Source organism: Amaranthus tricolor, chromosome 5, assembly GCF_026212465.1.
Source record: "Amaranthus tricolor cultivar Red isolate AtriRed21 chromosome 5, ASM2621246v1, whole genome shotgun sequence".
In the NCBI taxonomy this organism is placed as follows: domain Eukaryota; kingdom Viridiplantae; phylum Streptophyta; class Magnoliopsida; order Caryophyllales; family Amaranthaceae; genus Amaranthus; species Amaranthus tricolor.
Window position 1 is genome coordinate 20,225,322 of NC_080051.1, and position 23,652 is coordinate 20,248,973.

The 23,652-nt window shown below is 29.6% G+C and overlaps 3 protein-coding genes across 3 annotated transcripts; 2 read left to right on the forward strand and 1 right to left on the reverse strand.

Moving 5' to 3' along the window:
- Positions 1 to 1,718: 1,718 nt before the first annotated feature.
- Positions 1,719 to 2,492, forward strand: LOC130813546 (uncharacterized). Its single transcript, XM_057679384.1, has one exon. It carries the CDS (start codon positions 1,719 to 1,721, stop codon positions 2,490 to 2,492), a length of 774 nt encoding a protein of 257 aa, XP_057535367.1.
- A 5,757-nt stretch (positions 2,493 to 8,249) lies between these two features.
- On the forward strand, positions 8,250 to 9,029 carry LOC130813547 (uncharacterized). The gene has a single exon (XM_057679385.1). The coding sequence runs from the start codon at positions 8,250 to 8,252 to the stop codon at positions 9,027 to 9,029; it is 780 nt and encodes a 259-aa protein (XP_057535368.1).
- A 949-nt stretch (positions 9,030 to 9,978) lies between these two features.
- LOC130812587 (farnesyl pyrophosphate synthase-like) lies at positions 9,979 to 23,362 on the reverse strand. The gene is made up of 12 exons (XM_057678103.1): positions 23,176 to 23,362; positions 23,055 to 23,079; positions 22,338 to 22,453; positions 20,835 to 20,921; positions 20,638 to 20,754; positions 20,373 to 20,455; positions 16,479 to 16,530; positions 13,571 to 13,666; positions 12,426 to 12,470; positions 11,963 to 12,052; positions 11,646 to 11,717; positions 9,979 to 10,347 (listed from the first exon to the last, which is right to left on the reverse strand). Exons 1-12 carry the CDS (start codon positions 23,293 to 23,295, stop codon positions 10,219 to 10,221), a joined length of 1,032 nt encoding a protein of 343 aa, XP_057534086.1. The 5' UTR covers positions 23,296 to 23,362; the 3' UTR covers positions 9,979 to 10,218.
- Between the last annotated feature and the right edge of the window lie 290 nt (positions 23,363 to 23,652).

Below are 23,652 nucleotides of genomic sequence, written 5' to 3' on the forward strand. Positions count from 1 at the left end.
GCGGCAGACGCTTGTGGAAACAGAGAGATATATCTGACCCTTGGTTAATTCATTAAGTGCAATTAATAAACACAAATTCTTTTGAAAGGCGGTTTCGAATTGGGCCGATATATTATATTTTTTAAAATATTGTAAATATGCATTAAAAATAATATAAATAGGCATTTAAAATGTTGTGAGTAGGTATTAAGGATATGATAAATAGACATTAAGAATAATATAAGTAGGCATTAAGTTTTAATGGGTTATGCCTGAGAGACGGTCTCTCAAGAGACTAGCTGATTATTAAAAGTTAATTAGTTCATTTTAAATAAATAAATAATTAAATAAATAAAAAGATACTCTTTGTAAGAGATCGTCTCTCAATCATATTCTTAATATTACGTAGTACTAAATGCACTATTTAACTATAAAATACGTCTCTCAATAAAATCCTCTTATATAACAATTTCTAAAAAGTAATGAATTGTTTACTATTTTGATTCAGTGATGAATTGCTGATGACATTATGCACGGGTGACGTTCTATGTTTTCCTAAATTCATATTCATATACTTCAAAATACTCCAAAAATTATAAATTATTATTGCTATTATACTCCTATAGTAGTCCTATTATTCAATAAGATTAGATAACATAAGCACATTCATCATTTTAGAGACATTGCTTTATTATATACCAATTGGGTAAAGAATCAATTATTAAAAGAAATTCATAATAAGTGGAATTAAACTCACCAACAATAAATAAGTATTGTTTGTTTATTAATAGTGGATTACTAATATATATGTCAAATAGATCAGATTGGATTAAATTCGAGTCATATATAAATGAGTCATAAATTTGTTGAGTCAAACATAACATATTTAGTTTATTGGTTCAAAAATCTTAACTCTAACATGATCTATAAGGGCACTATTATTGGTGACCTAATATTGGGTCACATGACCCAACAATAAGAAAAATGCTAAAAATGGTGATCTATTTTTAGGTTGGTCATGCAAAAGGTTGGGGGAAAATATTAATGGATGACCCGTTCATTTGAACGGTCATCCCAATTTTTTTCAAAATTTAATGCCACGTGTCGCGTTCTGATTGGGCATTGAAATTTAACAGCCTGCTGCCCCCTGCATGCCTCTGACGTGCGTCAGCTGCAGGCCACGTGGCGCGTTCTGATTGGGTGAGAAAAAATAGCCGTTTTTTGCCTTTAACGGCTATTTTAGTATTAAAATAATTTTTTTTAAAAAAAAAAAATTATACCAACGGTCATATTTTTTCGAGATCTATAAAATGAGACCCATATTGATATTTTTTGACATAATTTTTTTTTTACATATTTTGTTCTTATTTTCCTACTTTTTTTGGTTTAAAAAAATACCAAAGTAATCATTTCAAAAATCCCAAAAAAAAAATATGGATTCAAATAACCCAAATTATGGAAGAAATCCATGTAAAAAAAAACCAAGGAAAAAATCTTCTCACAATCAAAGTGCTCAAATTCAATATCAAAATCCTCCGTTTAATCCTCCATTTTCTCAAAATACTCCAAATTCTTCTTATTATATTCCTCAAAATATCCCAAATTCATCTTATTATGTTCCTCAAAATACCCAAAATTCTCAAACTATGTTTCACCACCATCATCAATCTCACAATGTCAACTCTAATATTTATATGTATTCAACTCCAATAAGGGGTGAAAGTTTAGATGAAAATGAGATGGAGTATGATGATGATGATGATGATGATGATGATGTTGATGAAAATCAAGGAAATGATCAAGATGTTCAATATGGTGAAGATGGAGGAAATTCTGTTCATCATGTTGATGCTAGTCTTTACACGCAACCATCATTTCAAGATCTAGTTTCACAATTTGGTTCACCACCGAGCTTCACTCAATTGGTTCAACCATCTCAACAGCTACCTAATAATAATGATGAAGCCCCTATACATTCAAAGAAAAGTTGGGATTTGATTGAAGATATTGCTCTCATATGTTTAGTCATGAACACAAGTACAGATCCAATTGTGAGCACCAACCAAAAGATAAGAGTGAGGTGGCAGAAAGTTAAGGAAGCTTATGAAGCAGCGAGGATGGAACGACCCCATCTGATCCCACGAAGAACCGCCGACATGCTTAAATGTCGTTGGGGTAGAGTTGCTCCAGCATGTTTGAAGTGGTCTGGAAGTTATGATGAGGCTGTTAGGAGGAAGAAGAGTGGCACGACAGACGAAGATGTGCTTAAAGAAGCGCATTTAATCCATCAAAGAAAACACGGTAACTTTAACTTGATTGAGCAATGGAAAATTTTAAGAAAGTATAACAAGTGGAAGCAAGTGGTAAAAACTAATCAAAAAAAAAATTGGATCAACAACCAACTGATGATGTTAGTAGTAAAAGTAGTGGGAAAAGATCAAGGACCGAAGAAGATTCTGAAACTCCAACAAGTGAACCTCAAGGAGGATCATCCACGCGCCCCGAGGGTATGAAGAAGGCTAAGGCTCACATGACAGGGAAGATGGTCGCAGATCAATCAATTCAAGCTTTGAGTGCATTTGGAGAGAGTCTTCGACTTAATTCAGAAATAATGAAAGAGAAGACAGAACTTCAAAAACAAAAAGAAGCCCGAAAACAAAAACAACTTCAACTGGAAGAATATCGAATGAATTGGGAGATCTATGAATCATTAAGCAAAAAGGAAACTCTTCAGTCATGGGAAGCTGATATGATGGTTCAACTCGGACAATACCTTCAGAATTACAATCGTCAGTAGATATTTTAATTATGTAATGTCTTAATTATGTTTTAATTATGTATTGTTTTTAATGATGGTTTAATTATGTAATGTTTAAAAATGATGTTTTAATTATGTATTTATTTGATGTATGTGCATTGTAATATTTATTTGAAGTTAACGAATTTTTCTTAAATATTAAAAAATATTTATTAAAAATTATATTTATATTTATATTTATTAAAAAATATTATTTTTATTAAAAGAATAATTTTTTTTAATTATAAAATAGTAGATCTATTTTAATCAAATAAAAAATTATATTACCTTTGTACATGAAAATATTATTATAAAAAAATAAAGATAAATGTTAGATAAATTAAGGGAGAGAAATTATGGTGGGGTAGAAAAAAAGTAAGAAAATGAGGATGATGACCTTTTAAAAGAGGTCATTGTTAATAAAATTAGGTTAAAAGATGAAATTTTAGGAGAGAGAAAAATTGTAAAAGATTGTGATGACCTTTTTTAAAGGTCACCATTAAAGATGGCCTAACAAATAAGTTTTACCTAATTTCATCCACTTAACCCATTTTGAGTTTTTTTTTTTTTTTTTTTTTTTTTTTTTTTTTTTTTTTAATATTACGGTTTTTAACATGATTACATTGAATTTTTTGGCATAGATTTTGAATGTTTAGTTTTTGAGTTGATTATTTTGTGTTTTACTATAAAAATAAAAAAATAAATGAATTAAGTTTAGGTTATACTAATTGATTTGACTCAAAATTAATTCGTTTTATGAACTAATTCGTTTTATGAACTGAATTAACATGTTTGTTTCACATTTTAAATTTTAATCTTAATCGAACCAATTTAATAAACAGATTAAATTGGGTCAACCTATTTAATCAATTGGATCAAAAGTCTAATCAATATCCACTAATTTCGAATTATGTTCAGGTTAGATTAACAAATTGGAACAACTTCTGTGCCGCCTAAAATCAAGTAAGTTTTTTCTAGTGTTGTAGAGCTCCATTTGCAATGTATTACCAAAAGCAATATGCATAAGAACGCTAATAATCCACCGAAAAAAGGTAAATACATAAATGACCCTAACCTTAAATTATTATATCTATTATTCTTTTTTTATTTTTAATTCAGAGATTGACTATCCATAATTAAGGAAAAACCGAATTGATTTTTCTTAGTATATGGTGGAGATCAAATTTTTGTAAAGATGTCTACTGTAAGATGCATTTTAGCTATTGCAACAAGTTCAAAGTGGAAGGTGCATCAACTAAACATTAACAATGCATTTCTTCATGGAGATTTGCACAAAGAAGTATACATGAAAGTCCCGGAATGAAGGAATACAATGTAAACCCAATCAAGCATGCTTCCCTAAGAAATCACTCTATGGTCTCAAATAGGCTTCTAGGCAATGGCATATCAAGCTTCTTGATGCATTGAAGTCTTTAGGATATGTTCAATCCAAAAATGATTATTCATTGTTCCTAAAGAAACAAAATCTTAAAATCATCATTGTAGCAGTATATGTTGATGATATCATCATCACAGGAGATAATGATGAAGAAATTCATTTCTTAAAAAGACACCTTGATCATGTTTTTACTACTAAGGACTTGGGTGATTTATATTTTTTCCTTGGGATAGAAATTAGCTATCAAGATGATGGTATGATTCTTATCCAACTAAAATTTACAAAAGAATTGTTGGCAGCTAGCAAAGATAAGGAGTTGAAGCATGTTGTAACTCCATTACCTCTGAAAACAAAATTATCTGCTAGTGAAAGAACTTTTCTTGAAGATCCAACCATATATACAGAAGTTTGGTAGGAAAATTAAATTTCTTAACCAACATTAGGCCTGATTTAGCATACAATATATAGAGTTCAAGCCAATTCATGCAGACACCTAGAACTTCTCATTGGACTGCATTACTTCATACTTTAAACTATGTCTATTCAACATGTGGACAAGGCATAAAATTAAAAGGGCAAGCTTAACTAGTTTTACAAGCCTATTCTGACTCAGACTGGGGATCTTGTGTTGACACAAGGAAATCCTTACAGGATACATTATGATGTTAGGTAATTCCCCTATCAGTTGGAAAAGCAAAAACAACCAATTGTATCAAAGTCCAGCTCATAAGCAGAATATAGAGTTATGGCAAGTGCTATTTTTAAGAGCTCAATGTACAAATCAACAAACCAATGACCTTGTTTTGTGATAACCAGTAAATATTTTTATAGGCAAAAATTCAGTTTTTTATGAGCGAACAAAACATATTGACATTGATTGTCATTTTATAAGAGAAAAGGTTCTTTAGGGATTATTACAATTATCTTACTTGCCTACAAAAAATCAAATAGCTGATCTTTTTACAAAAGTTCTGCCTTCTATACATTCCAAACCCTTTTTAAGCAAACTAGGAGTTTATAACCCCTAGTTTTGGTGGTCTTTCAAGTGAAAAAAATTTAGGAAACCTAATCTTTCCAAATATTACACAATTTGTTCAGAAAAATTTGAAAGCTGTACTCTTCATGTTGGAACGATAAAACTTATAATTGTCTAAAAGTAGCCACCTCCACCACTAAATGCTAACTAAACAACTACTTTACTAAGGAATGATTTTTTAAAAGTAGTATTTTGAGCTAATCAAACTAGCAACTAATTGGTCAAATACACCCTGAATTTGCTCACAAAATAACAAGCAACTTGGTGCGAGCTACTAATCTTCTCAAGCAACAGATGGAGAGCATGGTTAAAGGCCTTCTAGCATAGATGATTCTCAACTCTTGTATTACAACAGAAGCTGAAGCTGGTCTTTGTGATGGCACTTGCACAGCAGCCTATCCTAGCATTCCATGTGCAGTAGTTAGTTAGGATCAGTCTTTATTCTGTTCCACGTTAGAACAACCTTGGTTTAGTTATGTTGTACTATAGTTTAATTGAAGAGTCTTGTAGTCTATATAAACAGAAGGTCTTGTAATTATCCATTTAATACATTTGCATAATCAATAATACATTCTCTATTCTTCTTCTTGATTCAATCTTTTGCACAAATTCTAACAAAACCCATAAGTATCATCATATCTCCTCTTTCTTTTTTTTTTTTACATTTACTTGTAATATAATTTCTTTATATTTTATATTTATTGTATTACTAAAATTATACTTCCTACGTTCTAAAACACTTACTATTAATGGTGTCATGTTAAGTGGATCGAGAAATCTCACTATCAGCAGCAAGTATAATGAAACAGTGAAAGTACATTATATTTAAGTAGGAAGAGTCGAGACTCTAGACTATCAAGATAGCAAAGGAAAAGAAGTAACGTGGGGACTTCAGGGGTGTGTAGAAGTGCAAGCTGAAGTTGCCGTGCTATGTTAGGGTGCCTCTTAAGGAGCATGGGAAGCCAATTTTAATTTGTTGGGTCCTGATCCGTGGATCCCACTTTCATTCAATTTTAAGTAATTCGTTTTTCTGCCGGCCTGTCAAATTCAAATTGTTGAGGTTATGAGTTCTCATTTTAAGAATCAAAAGTCACCTGCTTTGTTATTTTGGTCCATTGAAATATGAATCTTTATTAGAACAAAAGTTGAAACATTTAATTTGATACAATTTGATAACACAAGATTTATATGGTCCATTTAGGTGACTGATTCATCACGTGATCAATGATAGAAATTGTGAAATTCTAATTAAATAGCCTAAGGCCCTAAATAGACCATTTAAATTGTATGATTTTGTTTATTTGGTGACGTTGAATGTTATATCATTCTGATCACTTATTTTTTTAGTTGTTTTTTATTTTGTAGTTATGTCCATCGGAGTCACCCACTTTTTTGTTGGTTTTGTTTTGTGGAGTTACTTGTTATTTGAGTTAAGTTTATGAAAAATTAGTTAAGACCACTTAGTGGATGGTTGATGGGTGTTTTTACGAGGAAAGCCATTGTGTCATAAGTATATAATAAGTCTTTCAAAGAAAAAAAAAGTGCAAGTTATTGTGTTTGAGGTAAGATTTGGAGTCAAAATATTTTTTAAACGGCTATTTTGTAATATTTTATTATTTTAATACGATGGACTGTGCAGTCACCTTTTAGTTCACCACACATAGGAATTGGCATAGGTTTTAGACTTTAAAGGTTTAGACTCGATCCGATTTTAATTTAAGGATCTGGATCAACTTATTTTTGGACCTTTAAGAACCGGGTCAGATCTGGATATATGATCTTAGCATTTGGGCTTGTGTTTGGGACCAGATCCATACTTTTGAGACCCAGATTCGAGCTAGGACCAACCTATAGAACCATAAAAAGTTTATATTCAAAAAAATTATTCAAAAACTATTATGTATATTTGTTTGTTTGATGAAACTTTGTCAATTTATGCAATTTGAAATGTGGTAGTTGTATTGGTACTTTGAAAATTGAACGACTTGGTTAATATTTTGTTTTAAGTACATAAATGTTGGAAAACTTTATATATTTGATCTTCTTTTGGCAATTAAAAGAGATATTATATTTGATCTTTCAATTAGTATAAAGTATAAGAAAATCCTTGTTAATTGAAAATGTTTAAATAATTTTATACGAATGAATGAAAATTACAGAAGAAGTTTTTTTTAGAAAAGCAATAACAAAGAAATTTGGGCACAGATTCAGACCCTAGACCCGCAAGACCCTAAGGGTCTGGGTCTGAATCCAATTTTTTCAAACCCTATGGATTTGAGTTTGGATCTAGGTTCAATAAAAAAATATAGAATTCTAATTTGGGCCTAACTAGACCCAGTCAAAATCCGACCCATGCGCATCCCTATTTCTACAGTGTTGATCTCGTGATTTTTTTATGGCTATCTCCTATGACTCGGTATGATTTTGACTTAAAATAAATCTGTACTAATTTTAATTTGTAATTAAATTAATTCAAATGAAATCGTCCGATAAAATTCAAACTTAGCAAAATCCAAATCAAAATAATATACGTCTCCAATGACAAAAGTATCATGATTTAAAGATGGGACAAAAACTTTGATTCCTAGGAATGTCATTGTCGTACATCATTATTTTTGAATAAATTGAAGTAAAATTGACAATTTCATGTTAATGGAGAGGTTAGATTGAAATTTTACCAATTCCAACATTTAAGTAGCAGTTAAATTTGTTAATAATAAAATTTAGAGATAATTTGTCTGAATCAAGTAAAATTTCTACCTAAAACAATGTTATGTTCCAAACTTCCAATCACCCAAACACACAAATACCATCTTAGTAAAATAACCCCTTTAATGTACGTGTAGATGTAGCACGTAAACAACTCCATCAAACTAAAGGACTAATATAATTCAACTAAACTATCAATTGATAATTAATAATTATCTTAGACTTGATCAACTTTCATGTTTTTAAAAGGAACCTAAGAATCAAATGTGCCTTATACATAGAGGCTGATTACACACCATATGCTTCTCAAAATCAAAATTCTTTAGAAAATGGGTCTTAACCATGCTTCATTAGTGTCTTTCATGATCATGACCTTGGGGGTTGTCTCATTCGCTCGTTCTACTCCAACATTTAAGACACTTTCGTACTCTCCAATTAATTATACTCCCTCGTATTTGCCATTTTCAGTTTTTTCACCAGTTTATAATAAGCTTTTTGAACCATCACCAACATATGAGTCTTCTAAATACGAGTCTCCATCATATACACTATCTCCAATGCATTCTCCAGCATCAGTCTATGAGTCTCCTAAACCCTCACCAATGTATGTTTCTCCAATATACGAGTCTCCATCATATACACCATCTCCAATGTATTCTCCATTACCAGTAAATGAATCACCTAAATCTTCACCAATGTATAAATCTCCTAAATACGAGTCACCATTATATACATTATCTCCGGTGTATTCTCTATCACCATTTTATAATTCTCGAACACCTTCACCAATGTATAATTCTCCTAGATACGAATCTCTATCATATACTTTGCCGCCAATTTACACGACCCCAATCTATAGCCTATCACCATCATACTCTCCATCGTCTCCTGAATATAGTCCACAACAAGTGTATGATTCACCGGTTTACGCTCCAACACTCAAACCTACACCAAAAGATGAGCATCCAATTTATACTCCACCACCGATGTATGTTCAGTCTCCTGAATACAATTCATCACCAATATACAACTCTCTAACTTACACACCATCATCAAAAGACACCCTATCTTCAACATACAAGTCTCCTACGTACCCTCCACCAACTTAATGACTCTCCTATGTACATTCCACCAAGTTATTAAATGCTTATTCATAGCTCCTTTTGATTTATAAGCTTTCGTATCTTTTACAATATCAAGTGATACTACTAGGAAATATTTTCAATTCAATGATATGATGTCGTGTATCTCATTTACTCATACTGTATAATAAAATACTATTTTTTCCGTTAAAAATTCTAAGGGTAAAAAGAGACATACACAACAAATCACCAAAATATAATACTCTTTTAGTGAGATATATTTAGTGACATCTAATTTAAATGTCACTATTTTAAATTTCTAATAGTATATATAGTAGTTTTAGAGACATTTATTGAATCCTTCAACAGTAAAATAAAAAAATCATATTAAAATTTTTCACAACGTTAAATTTAATATTTCTTTCAGATAGATTAGATTGACTTGAACATCAGAAGGTTGTTCTAGAACAATACCCCAACTAGCTAGGTTAGTTCCCTGCTCTAATCACAACTGCCTAATATTCGGACCTAAACTATCCGGACAGCAGTCACAGGCTCACAGCACCATTCTGAAAAATCAATCTTCTTATCATTCAGCCACGTGTCGATATAAGGTAATCTCATACCTTTCACTTTAAAATTAAACACACTACAATATAATTAGCTTTTAGTAAAATATATTTATCAACACAAGTCTTTACTTTAAATTTCTAATGATATATATAGTGGATTTAGTAACAATTATTAGACCCTTTATTAGCATAATAAAAAAATCATACTAAAGCTTTTCGAAACATAGAATCTAGTGACATTGCTCATAAATGTCACTATAGACTATATTAACAATTACATATGCCACTAAAGACCAACTAAAATGTTACTAAATCACTTTGTAGTGAAACTTAAAATAAAAATCAACAATTATTACACTAAAAATATAAGTCAGTACATTTTTTATGCAACTGAATTTAATGTAGCGAAAAGTAAAATTTGTTGCAGTGAATATATTATTGGTGTAACTATTAGTTCCAACTACTATGCAAACATTTTAGATTGATGCATGGTTTATGACACTCACCATGCAAAGAACAAAGGTTTTTGTTGACACAAAGTTTTCCACAATCGAAAAAACAAGAATAAAATTCTTAAAACTCGAGATGAACAAATATGTTGAATCCTTAGCATAGATTGATGCACAACATGGTGAATATAATGTCTATTTCTGCCTCAAGTATATTTTATCCAAGTAAGACTTCAACAATTTTCTCACATTTGTGTTTGGGATAGCTTCAATACGGCCAATTAGCTTCTCGTACAAATTTGCTTCGTATTCAGCGTACACACCCTATCATCAACATATGTTTTTCACATCACATAAAATATTTGATGTTATTAGAAATATAAAAAAAATAAACATAAAATAATTTTCAAGCGAGATAATGAGTTGATGATGATGAAGAAACAAAAAATAGTAATAATAATTATAATAAACATACACAAATTTAACATTGTTATTGAAATAATAATGTGCTAGCTACGTCCAACGAAAGAGAGAGTACATAATACAAGTAGGTCAAGAGGAATTTATATCGAATTCCTAAAAACATTATCATAATAAAGCTCTAAAAATCCTAATTAAAATAGCGCTAATACTAGGCCCATAATTGATCAGTCAAACACATAAATAACTCATATAATCACATTCAACATGTGTAAAGAGATTAAAAAAACAACTTACATTGTAAGTTTATATAATCATTTTTTTATTGTCCACTCAAAAAAGCTCAAAAATTGAAAGAAAAATCTTCAGTGTCAGTGGAAAATATCTTTGATAGAATAAATGGGACTGAAATAATAAATTCTTTGAACAAATGGGAGCATGTGAATATTTTATTGATATAAATGTTAAAAAGATAATCTAAAATCCAGATAATTTTAAAAATCTTTATAATTATACTCTAGAAAGTGTTTAGAACAATTTAGGCTAAGAAAAAACAAGAATATACTAGAAGGTTGTAAGAAAGTGCTATTCACCAACATAGTGCTTATAAATACTCTAGCATACATAGAAAGAAAAAATATATATATACAAAGAATACAGAAAATGGGTTAAGCCACGTAAAGGCTATACCATAACATTAAAATATGAGTGTTAATCAAAATTTGTGATTTATGAAAGATAAGTTAGACATGAGCTCACATAAAAATATTAGTGAAAAGTGTATGGGTGCGGAACAAGTATCCCACCAAAAATATTATTGTACAATTTATGATGTAATTAAATATTTGTATTCAGTAAATGTAATATAATATTTATTTGAGTCTAACTATAAAATTGGCGTACACCTAAAAATTCTATCAATAAATGTAAATGACTTAGTAATAACTTTCTTGATCGAATAAAATGAATGTGTGAATATTTCATCAAATTAAATATGAATGAAGGGATAACTTTTTGAACGAAGGCATAATTAAATGAATGATTGATTTAGTCAAGTTAGTATATATAACTATAAATTATTTTAAGTGAAAAAATAATTTCAATTTTTCTATTTTAAAAATGTGGACATATTCATTAAAAAAATATGGTAAAAAAATCGGATAATATTTTCACTTTTTTATTCGACTAAACTGTATTTTTACCTCAAGATTAAGATCTTTATAGAGACATTTCACTATAGCAACACTTTCTTGATCCGACTTCATATAATTTTCCTGCAAAATAAAAACGCTATCATTGAGCTATGATTTATAAGGTTAAATATAAGTAGACATTTTATAATGTTATATACACTAATAATATATATTTAGGCAATACTCCACTGTCGCTATAATTTTGCTTTATTGCGAAAATTAAAATAGGAATTTTTATGTATTGTGTAGCAAAATTAAATAAACAGACAGACATATCTAAAGAACAATTTGCATGAAGTAGTAGGAGGAAGAAATAGGAGCATTACAACTAATATTTTCTTCTGCTCCTCATCACAAAGTTCTAAAGCTTTCACGACCAACCAAGAACATTTGGATTCTTCAATATCTGTTCCCACCTAATGAATATAACAAGATATGAAAATAAAGTATATATATAATTTGATATTTGATTATAGGCATGAAATAATGAAATAATGTGGGTGTTTGGCAAACGACTAATAGCTAGTAGCTAAATTGCTGATTATAGTGGTTGATTTGACCTGTTGATTTCATTAACTAGTTTGACTAACTGGTTATGAACATGCTGTTATAAGCAGCTTATTCAAAAATAGCTTATTCATAACAATAAACTGTATCAACCAGCTAATTTATCAAACACTAGCGTTGGCTGGTTTAACCATCCAACTATCTATTTATATCAAAATAAACTAAAATTGCTCAATAATCTATATTGACAAACACGCAAAATAGTTATAACATATATTTCACCTTGCCCATCTTTTCAGGATCACCAAAGCAGTCTAAATAATCATCCTGCCATATAACAAAAGCATCAATAGTTTTGATGGCGAAAAAGTATCACAACTAATTTAGTAGGTTGTAAAAAATGTTATAGCTGTTTATTGAGAAGGCTCAAAATATTTAACATAACGGAATAAGACATTTGAAAGAGTAATTACAAGACAACTCAAGATAAAAATATATAATATATTTTGATGTCTGATTTAGTGATAAAGTCTAATATTATGTGATATTAGGTAGTATAATTTATGCTTATATAATATGCAAAATTTAAAATATAGGAAAAATTAATGAATAATTGCAATTTTTGATTAACCATGAAAAATCTCAACTATAGAGAGTGTTTGCTAAGAATGTATTAAGATAATTCATGACCTGTAAAACAAGTTAATTTTCAAACAAAAAATATTTAATGAAAAAACTGAAAAAATGAAAATTAAAAAAGAATCATGTTAGTTATTTTTTAATCTTAACTTTAAATTTTTAACATTTTAAAATTTTGATTTTATTTTTCCTTTTTTTCTTAACCGGTCCTCATTTGGGCCACAATGTTCCTAGATTCGTGACCATAAAATTGGAATTATTTATGATTAATTGAAAGTTAGAATTATTGTAGGAAAATCAATAAAAGATTGAATTATTCTGGATAATTTTGGTAAAATATATTATTGTTTACTATTTTAAAATTGATTTTTTATCCCTATTAATAAATAATAAATATTTGGAGAGCATTCATTAAAAAGATCCTTAATCTAAAAATATAGAATTAAATTTATTGAGAAAAATATACTTAGAATTATGAAATAGCAAATTCACTCGATAATATATACAGCTAGGACGCAAATACACTAGCTATATACTTGGTTGGTCTTAATTGCATCGGTGGATGCAGAAAAACTTATGGAACTGCCCGTTTTAGTAAGGTGGAAAAACAAAAAGGAACGGAGGGAGTATAAAAAAAAAATTAAGTAATGCTGATGATTTAAATTAAAAAATTATATATGTTTTATAAATTTTGTTATATATGTCTTATAAAATAATTTCAATATATTTATTATAGTTATTTATTTGAAATCAACCGTTATAAAATAACTCATGAAATGTTGATATACCTGTACTTGAAAGTAAATCCCCATCTCAAGTAGAATGTCCTTGGCATCAACAAAATCCTCTACCTTCTCTCCCAACATAAGTAGTGCGCATGCAAACTGGAAATTAATTATTATATTATTATAATTTAAAACTTGTCTTAGTGTATTAACGTTCAAACAATTGTAATTCAATGAATATACACAACAACTATTATGACAAATAAATAAACAATTAATCACAATATCACATTAAATAATATTGGGTGATTCTGATGATGTATAAGGTGTCTAATTGCATAAAAATTAAAAAGCCTTAATTATTAGTTATTATTAGTTTACATTGTTTTCGTTTTAATTTAGTCATTATTTATTTTTAGACCTTAAAATAATTATAAAAAAAAAAATCAAGGCCTAAAATTTATAGTGTAATTTTACTGCGTTCGTTAACATCATATAAGAAGAATTAGGTTAATAAAAAGAGAAAGATACTGAATATACAAGTTTTTTTATTAACTCTGATTTGGAGGTTAATATTACAATAAATTTTTAATTTTTTTTTGATTTCAAGTGTACTTTACTGGCATTTGTATTGTTTTCTGAAATTTCCATATTTATAAACTCAAATATTCCTCATCTTGTCAAAATACACCCGAGACCCGACTAACAATTAACTTAATATAAACCTAAGTATTATCTAATAATTATTCAATTATATATGGCTTTATTATTATATATGCCTTGTGAAAAACGATACTATACTAGAGTTTAAATGACGTGTTTTAAGCTCCAATATCACCAAGATCAAGTGTATGAAGTCTTGTGATGAACAAATTACACTTTCAATGAAGTGAATGTTTGTAAGAGAAAACAATGCAATAAAAATGACACAAAGATTTAACGAGGTTCAACCAATTTAGGTTACATCCTCCGGTATGTAGTATCTCGCTTATATTACACAAAGGAGCTTAAAGAACTCTCAAATGGAGAATTACAATAGAGAAGATATATAAGTTTGTGTTTAGGCTTAGGGTATTTTTGTGGATGTGTTACAATGGCATATGAGACCTCTATTTATAGAGGTTTGTACATTAATGAGTATCATATAATTAAGGCTAAGGATCAATACACAATAAACAACTTCAAGGAACATCAAGAGTCAAAAACCGAATCCAATGCTCGATCAAGACAATGCTTCATAACTTGGATGCCTCGTACAAGAATCTTCACCCTTTAGTCTTCTCATTAACTATCATTCATCATGCCATAATTCTTATGTTTAAGTCACTCCTTAATTCCTCCATAACTTCATGAATAAATTCTAACACTTGAACACCATCATCAATCACACATTAAGTTATATACTTAACTCACCCATTTAATCTATTCATGGGATTCCCTCTCTATGTTGTTATTTAGAGCGTATAATGGTCATCGGAAATTAAATTAAATAAATTAATTTAAATAAATTAATTTGAGAATATCCCAAGGTTGTAAAGTTTATGTTTTTAGCAAAAAGTAGTGTTCACGGATCGTGAAACAACTCGCGACTCACGAGAAAGGAAGGAAAGCTATTATTTTGTGGATCAACAGGTCGCGGCCCGCGAGTTTCCTTCTGTTTTGCGGATTCTTCTTTACAAAGTTATTTTATCCGTTTTGTTAGTTTTAATGTAACTACCAACAGTTAAATGTGGTTATATTAACCAGATATATTGGGATGGATTAGTTCAAAGATGACATTAGTTCGTGAACCAATCTTGTGTTTCATGGAGTAACATGTTGCTTCATGAAAAGGTGTAAGCTATTCTATAAATATAGAATGCATGTGTGGTTATTTGACACATGAGATGTAATTTCTGTTTTCTTTTCTTCTCGAGCACTTTACATAGAGAACTTGCAATCCTCGTTTGTAATTTTCCGTATCTTCTTCCATTTAAGTTTTCCTTACATCGTTCCAGATTCCGTGTGCTAGGAATTTAGTGTAAATCTTTGTATCTCAGAACATATTTTCGGTTTATTCCCAAGCACCGTAGTAGGGAGGAAATGATGTTTTAGGAAAAAGCATCTCGTCTAGAATTAATATCAAGTTCAAACAAAATCTTCTTGTTACTTTGTTCGGGATTGAAGATCCGCTTCTCAGAGTTCTCGGTGGTGTACATAAGCATGGTTCTTGATTGTCATATGTAATTTATTTCCTTCTACAAACTTGTAATTTTATTTTATTGTTTATTTAAAAAATAAAGTAACATTTTACAATACTCTATGCATTCACTAATACATAGAATTAATTTGGTGAATTCAAGTCACCATTTAACACTAACACCTTGACTTGGTGGTTGATTCATGTGCGCATATCGAATCTAAGTGTTCAACACACATTATATTGATTATGTATGAGGATTAGTTTGGAAGCCAAAAGGAATTAACATTAAGAAAAGAAAGGAAGAGGTTAAAGTTCGTACACAAAAGATAAAAATCAAGTCATCTTACCTTCAAGGGCTCCCAAACAGGAGTCCATTTTAGGGTGCTGGAAATTTAATTTTGAGAGAGGGTTAAAACCCAAATCGGCTTTGAGTATGGTTGTCGGGGAAGGTATACCACATTGGGTGAACTTCATTAATTCTTTGTTATTGATTGCATTAATTTTACTTTTCTTACCTTAACTCATTAAGTTTTCATGTTGTGTGTTTTAGTGGATCATTGATGAATCAAAGACTTGAAATTAAAATTTTGATGGATGTTAGACATGTTCTGGGTTTGAAAAGAATTTAGTCTCCTTAGTTATCGTTGATATGAATGTATGTAGGTTTACATGTGAAGATGGAGTGATGAAGGTCGCCAAGAGTTGATCTTTCATTATAATCAAAGAAAGCATGATTGAGAGGTAATATGTGCTACAAGATGGAGTGAAAGCTTAGATGTTTTCACTTACCGGAAGATAAGTTGTTCCATATGCTGTCTTGTAGAGGCTGATGCGTTGATGCCTGCCAGCAGCAAATTTGTTAGTATTCACTTTTATCCAAATTAATTTATTGATACTTGGGGATTTTGTCAACTAGATATGACAACTTAGCCTAAAATTTTTGATATTTGTATAAAATAAATGTAACTTATTACAAACATTAGTGCTGTTAATTACTTTAATTGAGAGGTGGTTAAAATTCAAAATTATAATTTATTGTTACGTAAGCTTTTAATATCATGTCAAGTATCCAACTCAACTAAAAACTTAAGTTAATGGTTGACGCTTTAGGATATGTTATATATACTCTAACATGTCCCTTCACACGAGAACCCTTTGGACTAAAACTTTGGATACAACACAGACTCTCCTCATACCTTGTGAGTTCCCACTTGAATTTGAGGGGTGGTTGAGATTCGAACCCGTGATCTTTTTATCACATTGGTTTCTAAAATCTTTATATACTCTAACAATTAAAATCATTATCATGTTGTTTTATTTTCCATGAGAATTAAAACATTAGAATTTAGATATTGTAGAAAAATGTAATTGAATATGAAAATACACGAAATCAATGATTCTATTTCTTATAAAATGTAGGAATTTAATTGGCAGGGATGGGCAGGTAAATCTAAATTTCTAAAAATTTATATCAATTTGATCAAGGCTTTCAAGGAAATAAAAAAAAAAAAGCTAATTCATAAAAATTGATCAACGCTTTCAAGGAAATAAAAATTCACATTGAAATGGACTCCTATATTTGTCAAACGAGATCTAAGTGTATAGGGATTAGGGTTTCATTGTATTAGGAATATTGAAGTTGATAATAACTATAAATTCGTGCAGAAATTTTCACTTACCCGATATGTTTGGCCAAATTCGAATTTATAACCTTCAACTTAACTTAGCAACAACATTACCAATTCATCCATTTTTAATTGCTTATCTAAAATGTATCAAATAATAATTGAGGCACTTTATTGGTAAAGTATATTATATTACACCCTAATGCTAGTACTCTAACGGTCCATTTGATAGGTGGTGATAAATGATTTATGGGAACGAAAACTTGTGTAATTTTATTTTTGAAAAATCTCTTGACTACCTTGATGGTCATGCTTATCTAACTTCAATTATCTCATTTTCTTTATAAAATTTATTGCAATGCATTACTATCGAGAGATGTGGTATTAGGTGGTAATGGAAATTTCTAAAAAAAAAAATATATATTTTGTGATCAAGTTTTATCACCATGAAAAGGACATGAAACTTTTGATTAAATTTTACACTATAATCACTCTCATTATAACCATTTAGTACCAATAACCAAACGGGCCTGATAAGTGCAATTATTTGTACTTATTTATATTATTTTATACTCCTTAATGATGGTCATTGTTAGTAAATGCATTACTATCGAGAGATGTGGTATTAGGTGGTAATGGAAATTATTAAATAAAAAAACTTTTTGTGATCAAAGTTTTATCACTATAAAATTGACATGGAACTTTTAATTAATTTTTACACTATAATCGCTCTCATTATCACCATTTAGTACCACTAAACAAATGGGCCTGATAAGTGCAATTATTTGCACTTGTTTATATCATTTTGTACTCGTTAATGATGGTCGTTGTTAATAATTTCGTGCTTATTTTGAAGATTTATGCTACATTACTCATTTTGGTTATTCATGTTGATTTTGAGTGGCTTTGATTGTTTTAAGCATAATTCTTATGGTTTTAATGATGATGGAATTTTTAGCTCGGGCGAAGATGTTCTACAAAGAAAATGAACAAAAGAGTATGCTTTATCGAACTATTCAATATAATTAGCGTGTGAGATTAGGATCGACTTTGCTTTAGGGTAAATTTTAATTAAATTCTTATTAATTCGTTCAATAAAACTAGCGTGTGAGAATTGAATTAATAGGGTCAAATCTAATAGTTAATCAACAGAGCGGGAGTTTGAGATTAACAAGATCATGTTTAACCACGAAATTAATCTGACATTTCATAGACACCAATGAGAATCTGATTATACAAGACTTTAGGGGATTCCCGACACCCTAGATATCATTATATAGCTTTAATTCTCATTTCTTATCACATTTGTAGTTTGATAAATAAACAACCAACCAAATATTTTTCTTCTTGAGTAATATAATTAGTAGAAATTAGCAAGTTTCTTGTCCTACACGTAAACTGTGCGCTTGCGGTTAATTAAAATTTGCACATCAGGGCCGTAATCCTAAAATCCATTACCTGTCTCATATAATTAGAGTAATTTGAACGTTGTTCACTAAAAGATTCACATTTACAATTGTAAACCCTCACATTTCGAGACGAAATTGAAGTTTGACTTTGATTAGGCTGTAATTGAAGTATTAGTTTGATTAGTACAACCATAAACTAATGTTTTTTATCTCCTCAACTTAAGGCAACATATGCGGTATGATTGTTCTCTTGGGAAGTTATGTTCAAAATTTAAAAATCTCTTGTTAAAATTTGGTATCTAATTGTTTTGATCTTACAACTTCATTAAATTCATTTTATAAAGTATTTGCTTGTAATCCGCCACCTTAACAGCCCGTTTGGTACATGGTATTAGAGGGCGGTAATGCTAATAAAATTAAGTAATAAAAAATTTATTTATTTGGATGCCTTCAATGGTAATGGATGGTAATAGAATAAGGTAATGAAATTACCAAAAAGGGCCATTTTTATTACCATCAAACAACCTGATATTAGGCTGTAACGGTAATGAAGTATTACTGAAAAAAAATAATGAAAAAAAAGGTAATATATGTAATTATCCAAAAAAATTTTATTACTAAAAAAAGAATCATTAAATTGAATAATTTAGATACAATAATGCTTTTAGATACAAATATACAATAATGAAACTAAGAGTCATTACCATTTTTTATTACTAACAACCAAATGCAATCAATGGAATAATATCTTCCATTACTATTTTTAGTCATGCACACCAAATAAAAGAATCTTCATTACCAATTCTCATATCCATTCCTTCATTACTATTGTCATTACAACATTTCATTCCCATTACTTCATTACCATCAATCAAACGGGGGCGTAAGATTTTTTCAACTACTTCTCATAAATCTCTAGTTTTTAGACTAATTTTAATCTGATTGTAATTTTAAGTATTCATTGAAAATAGGAATTATATTCTAATTGATGGTATGAAATGTTTAAGATGAAGAAGTCATGTATGTTAGCGTATTTTATGGATATACATAGAATTTAAACCGAAAAACTAATAGATTTATTACCAATTGTTAGAGGAAAGTAGAGAGACTAAGAGAGTTTGTAAGGAAAGAAGATTAAAGTAATACTTTTATAATGGTAATATTTATTCTATAGTATTTGTTACTGAACAAGACTTTTAGTTTCTCTATTTAATAAGTTTATCATTAAGTCTAAATTAATTAGAGTATATGAATAATTTAGGGGTTATGAGTAGATTTTTTTTGAGAAGAGGGTTATGAGTAGAAGAAAGACTAAAAGTTGTTACTTTTTGATAATTATAATTATTATTTGATATATTTCATTCCCTATATAAAGGGTGCATTGTATCCATTTTCAAGTAAGAAAGCAAGTAAATATTTTTCTCATATTATCTCTCTCTTCTAGTTTATAGTTTTTCTCTACTTTTCCCAATAAGTCCCTATAATGACTACCATTAAAGAGTCACAAATTTGACCTTTCTCAAATAGATAATAAACTAAACTATTTCATAAAAACATACTGACAGTCTCTAAACCGTATAAAAGTCACATTATCAAACACACAAATAATCAATATTAGTATTATAGTAGTCGTTTAAAATGTCACTCACAGTGTCATATTAAATTGCCATATATCTTTCTCCCCTTCAGTAATAAGATCAATCATTTGTCCAGAAATTGTTTGGAACCCAATCTATATAGGAAAGCAAAAGAGATTGATCAAAACAGTGAAATGAAAAGTAGAATATACAAATCGTGAATCTAAATAAGCGAATATGATCGTTTTCAAGTTAATTTTCAACAATTTTGAGCAAATCCCAAGTTTAAAAGTGTAATTAACTAGCAAATCCTTAGGTTGTGTGAAGAAGCACTAACCTCACTTATTAAATCAACATAATCTCTATAGTAAGGCTGGTCTCGAAAGTGTTTCTTAGCAATTCTACCAGCTTGACACCCAAGTAGTGTGCTATCATTTAAAGCAATCAAGCCAACCTACAAATATAGTGAAAGTCATACATTTGTTCCCTCAAATATCAATGAATGATGAGAATACAACATAAATAAAATTAAACCTTGGGTAATCTAAACCAACAAGGCTTGCCGCGCCTCATGTTGGAATTGTCCACTATATCATCTTGCATAAGAGCACTTGCCATTGCCTGAAACATTGTAGTAATAACTAAAGTGTCAATACTGTTATTTGACTTAGCATAGCTGACTTTGGACACTTGCATTTGGAGTATTGAGCATATAAAGTGGTGATTTAATTAACTATTATTTATTGTCTTAACCATTTTGAGGAAAGTCATAATATCATCAAGCATATGCACATGACTTTATGAAGTTGTGTCCTTTGCATGTTCATGATAAATTTGTTATTAGGCTTATACAAAATAAATTTAAAGCAAATAAAATTGCCCCTGTTGAGTAGAGATGGACATGGATCTTGGACCCTGAGGGTCTAGACTCGAACCGATCCTAATTTAAGGGTGATTTACTTATTTTTTGACCCTATAAGTTCTGGTTGGATTTGGATCTATGACTTTAGCGTCCGAGTCTGAGTCCACACGTTTGAGATCCAGAACGACCCATTTACACATTTACATTTTTTTTTTCAAAATTATATATTACCTATCATGTGTATTTAATTATTTGATTTGAAATTTTGTTATATTTTGGAACTTTTTTACTTGATTTGGAACTTTAGCGATTCATGTAATTTGAAATGTGGTCGTTGTATCTTTACTTTAAAATCAAAAGACTTGTTGAATATTTCGTTTTAAGAACTTTAATGTTGGAAAGCTTCATATATTTGGTCCTTCAATTAGAATAAAGTTTTAGAAGATCGTTGATACTTAAAAATGTTTAAATAATTTATACAAATGGACAAAATATAATATATTTTAAAGAATATTAAGGAATTAAAATAAAATATTATTTTGAATTAAGATTTAGGTTCTAGACCCGCCGGACCCTAGGGGTATAGGTCCAAGTCTAAATTTTTCAGACCCTATGGATATGAATTTGAATCTGAGTTTAATAAAAAAATAGAGTCTAAATCTGAATTTAGCTGGACTCAATCCATTTCCATCTACTGCTAAGTGCTTGAACAAGCGGTCTTAGAGCTCGATCGAGTGAATCACGAAGTATTAACTTTTGTGTCTTTTAATACTTTTTGTTTTTTTTTTTACTTTAGAGAATTTGTTATGAATTTTTTACCATAAAATGAAATGAATAATGGTATGTTTAACAATTTGAAATTTATTTTTAAATGTTGAACTGGACTAAATACTATATTTGGTAAATCTTGAATTTGAAAATGTGAAATTGGGTTAATTTAATGGATTTCCAATAACAATGAAAAATTGATCAAATATCAAAATTTGCAAATTTTAGTATATAAGTGTCATTTATAATTCTTGAATTTAAAAGTCAAAATTAAAATTTTTATTTTCAAATGAATTCTATATTGCCAAATACTACCTAAAAACAATTAATAAAATAGGAATTCTGATGGTTTTTGAACCGTTTTGTTTTAAGGAAAAAGTAAAGACAAAAAAGACAAAAATGGTTACCCATTGAATACACCAGCCCATAACGGAAGCACGAAAAAACTCCTCTTCAGAAACTGGTTTTCCGTCTTTTAAGCGCTTCAAGCTTTCAATCACAAGCATTGCCCTGCTTTGTTTTCCTGATAATCCAAACATAATAGATTGTTCAGAAAATAACTTGTATGTGATTCAGCGAAGAAGAAGAAGAGTTTGATGGACTAATCTTTTTATAACCAATCAACTCATCACTATCTCACCATAAAACATATCCATATAATTAGTTTATTTCTACAATTTATCACTTTAAAATTGCAACTGATTACTTTGACATACTAAATAGGTATGGACCAATTCAATAGAGATGGTCTGATCATGATGTAGCCTCATCCGACTTGTTTGCAGTCAACTGTGAGTCTTGTTGTATACAACTATATAAGCCCAATGACAACGAATATTTTAGCAAAAGAAAAAAGTTTATACTCATTAAAAGATCAAAGCAAATATCTAAAGGAACCAACTCAATCGTCAAAATTTTAAGTTGATGGTTGAGGCTTTAAGATAGATATCACACAAGAGCCCATTACGCTACAAGTGTAAATGTGCACATGCACTAAATATTCCACTTTAAATAAAAAGTTGTAAATACTCAAACGGGTGACCTCTTGCCACAATGGCTCAAATACCATGTTAATGAACCAATTATGTAATATGCTCTGACAAATTATTTAAACTGAAACTAACCTCCAGGAACATTGTAATCCATCATCTGTACACAAAAATAAGAGAAAATACATGAAACATCATAACAGCAGTCAGCAGGTGAGTAAGAAAAAGAAGAAAATAAATCAGTTTAAATGACAACCTGTTGGACCCATTGAAGAGATACATCATCATGCTCAAATGCAGGATCTTCGAGCACATCTTTCTTGAGCACTTCATAGACTTGTTGAAATCTTTCTTTCTCTTCCTGTTCTACATCCATCTTTATGTACCAAATGAAAATTAACAATTTTAAGACTCCTTTTAATTTCTTCGTTTATGTACTTATATTACGGTGACGCGTTCTGTTACTCCTGAACCTGTGTCAGGAGGTTTTAATTGTTGAAGAAATTTGCATTCGACGAAATCTGTTTTTGAACAAATTAAGGAGCTACTATTAATTAATGGCCTTAAGTACCTTGACAAAACTAGTAGCTAATAAGATTCATGAGTTTAAGTGAGGGCAAATAAGGAATTAATAGACTACTCATACTAATAAAGTGCATTCTTTTTTTATAGGAGCCATTTACTAAGAAGTATACGGTTAAACGTGTTTGATGGAGAGGAATCTTAGGATGAG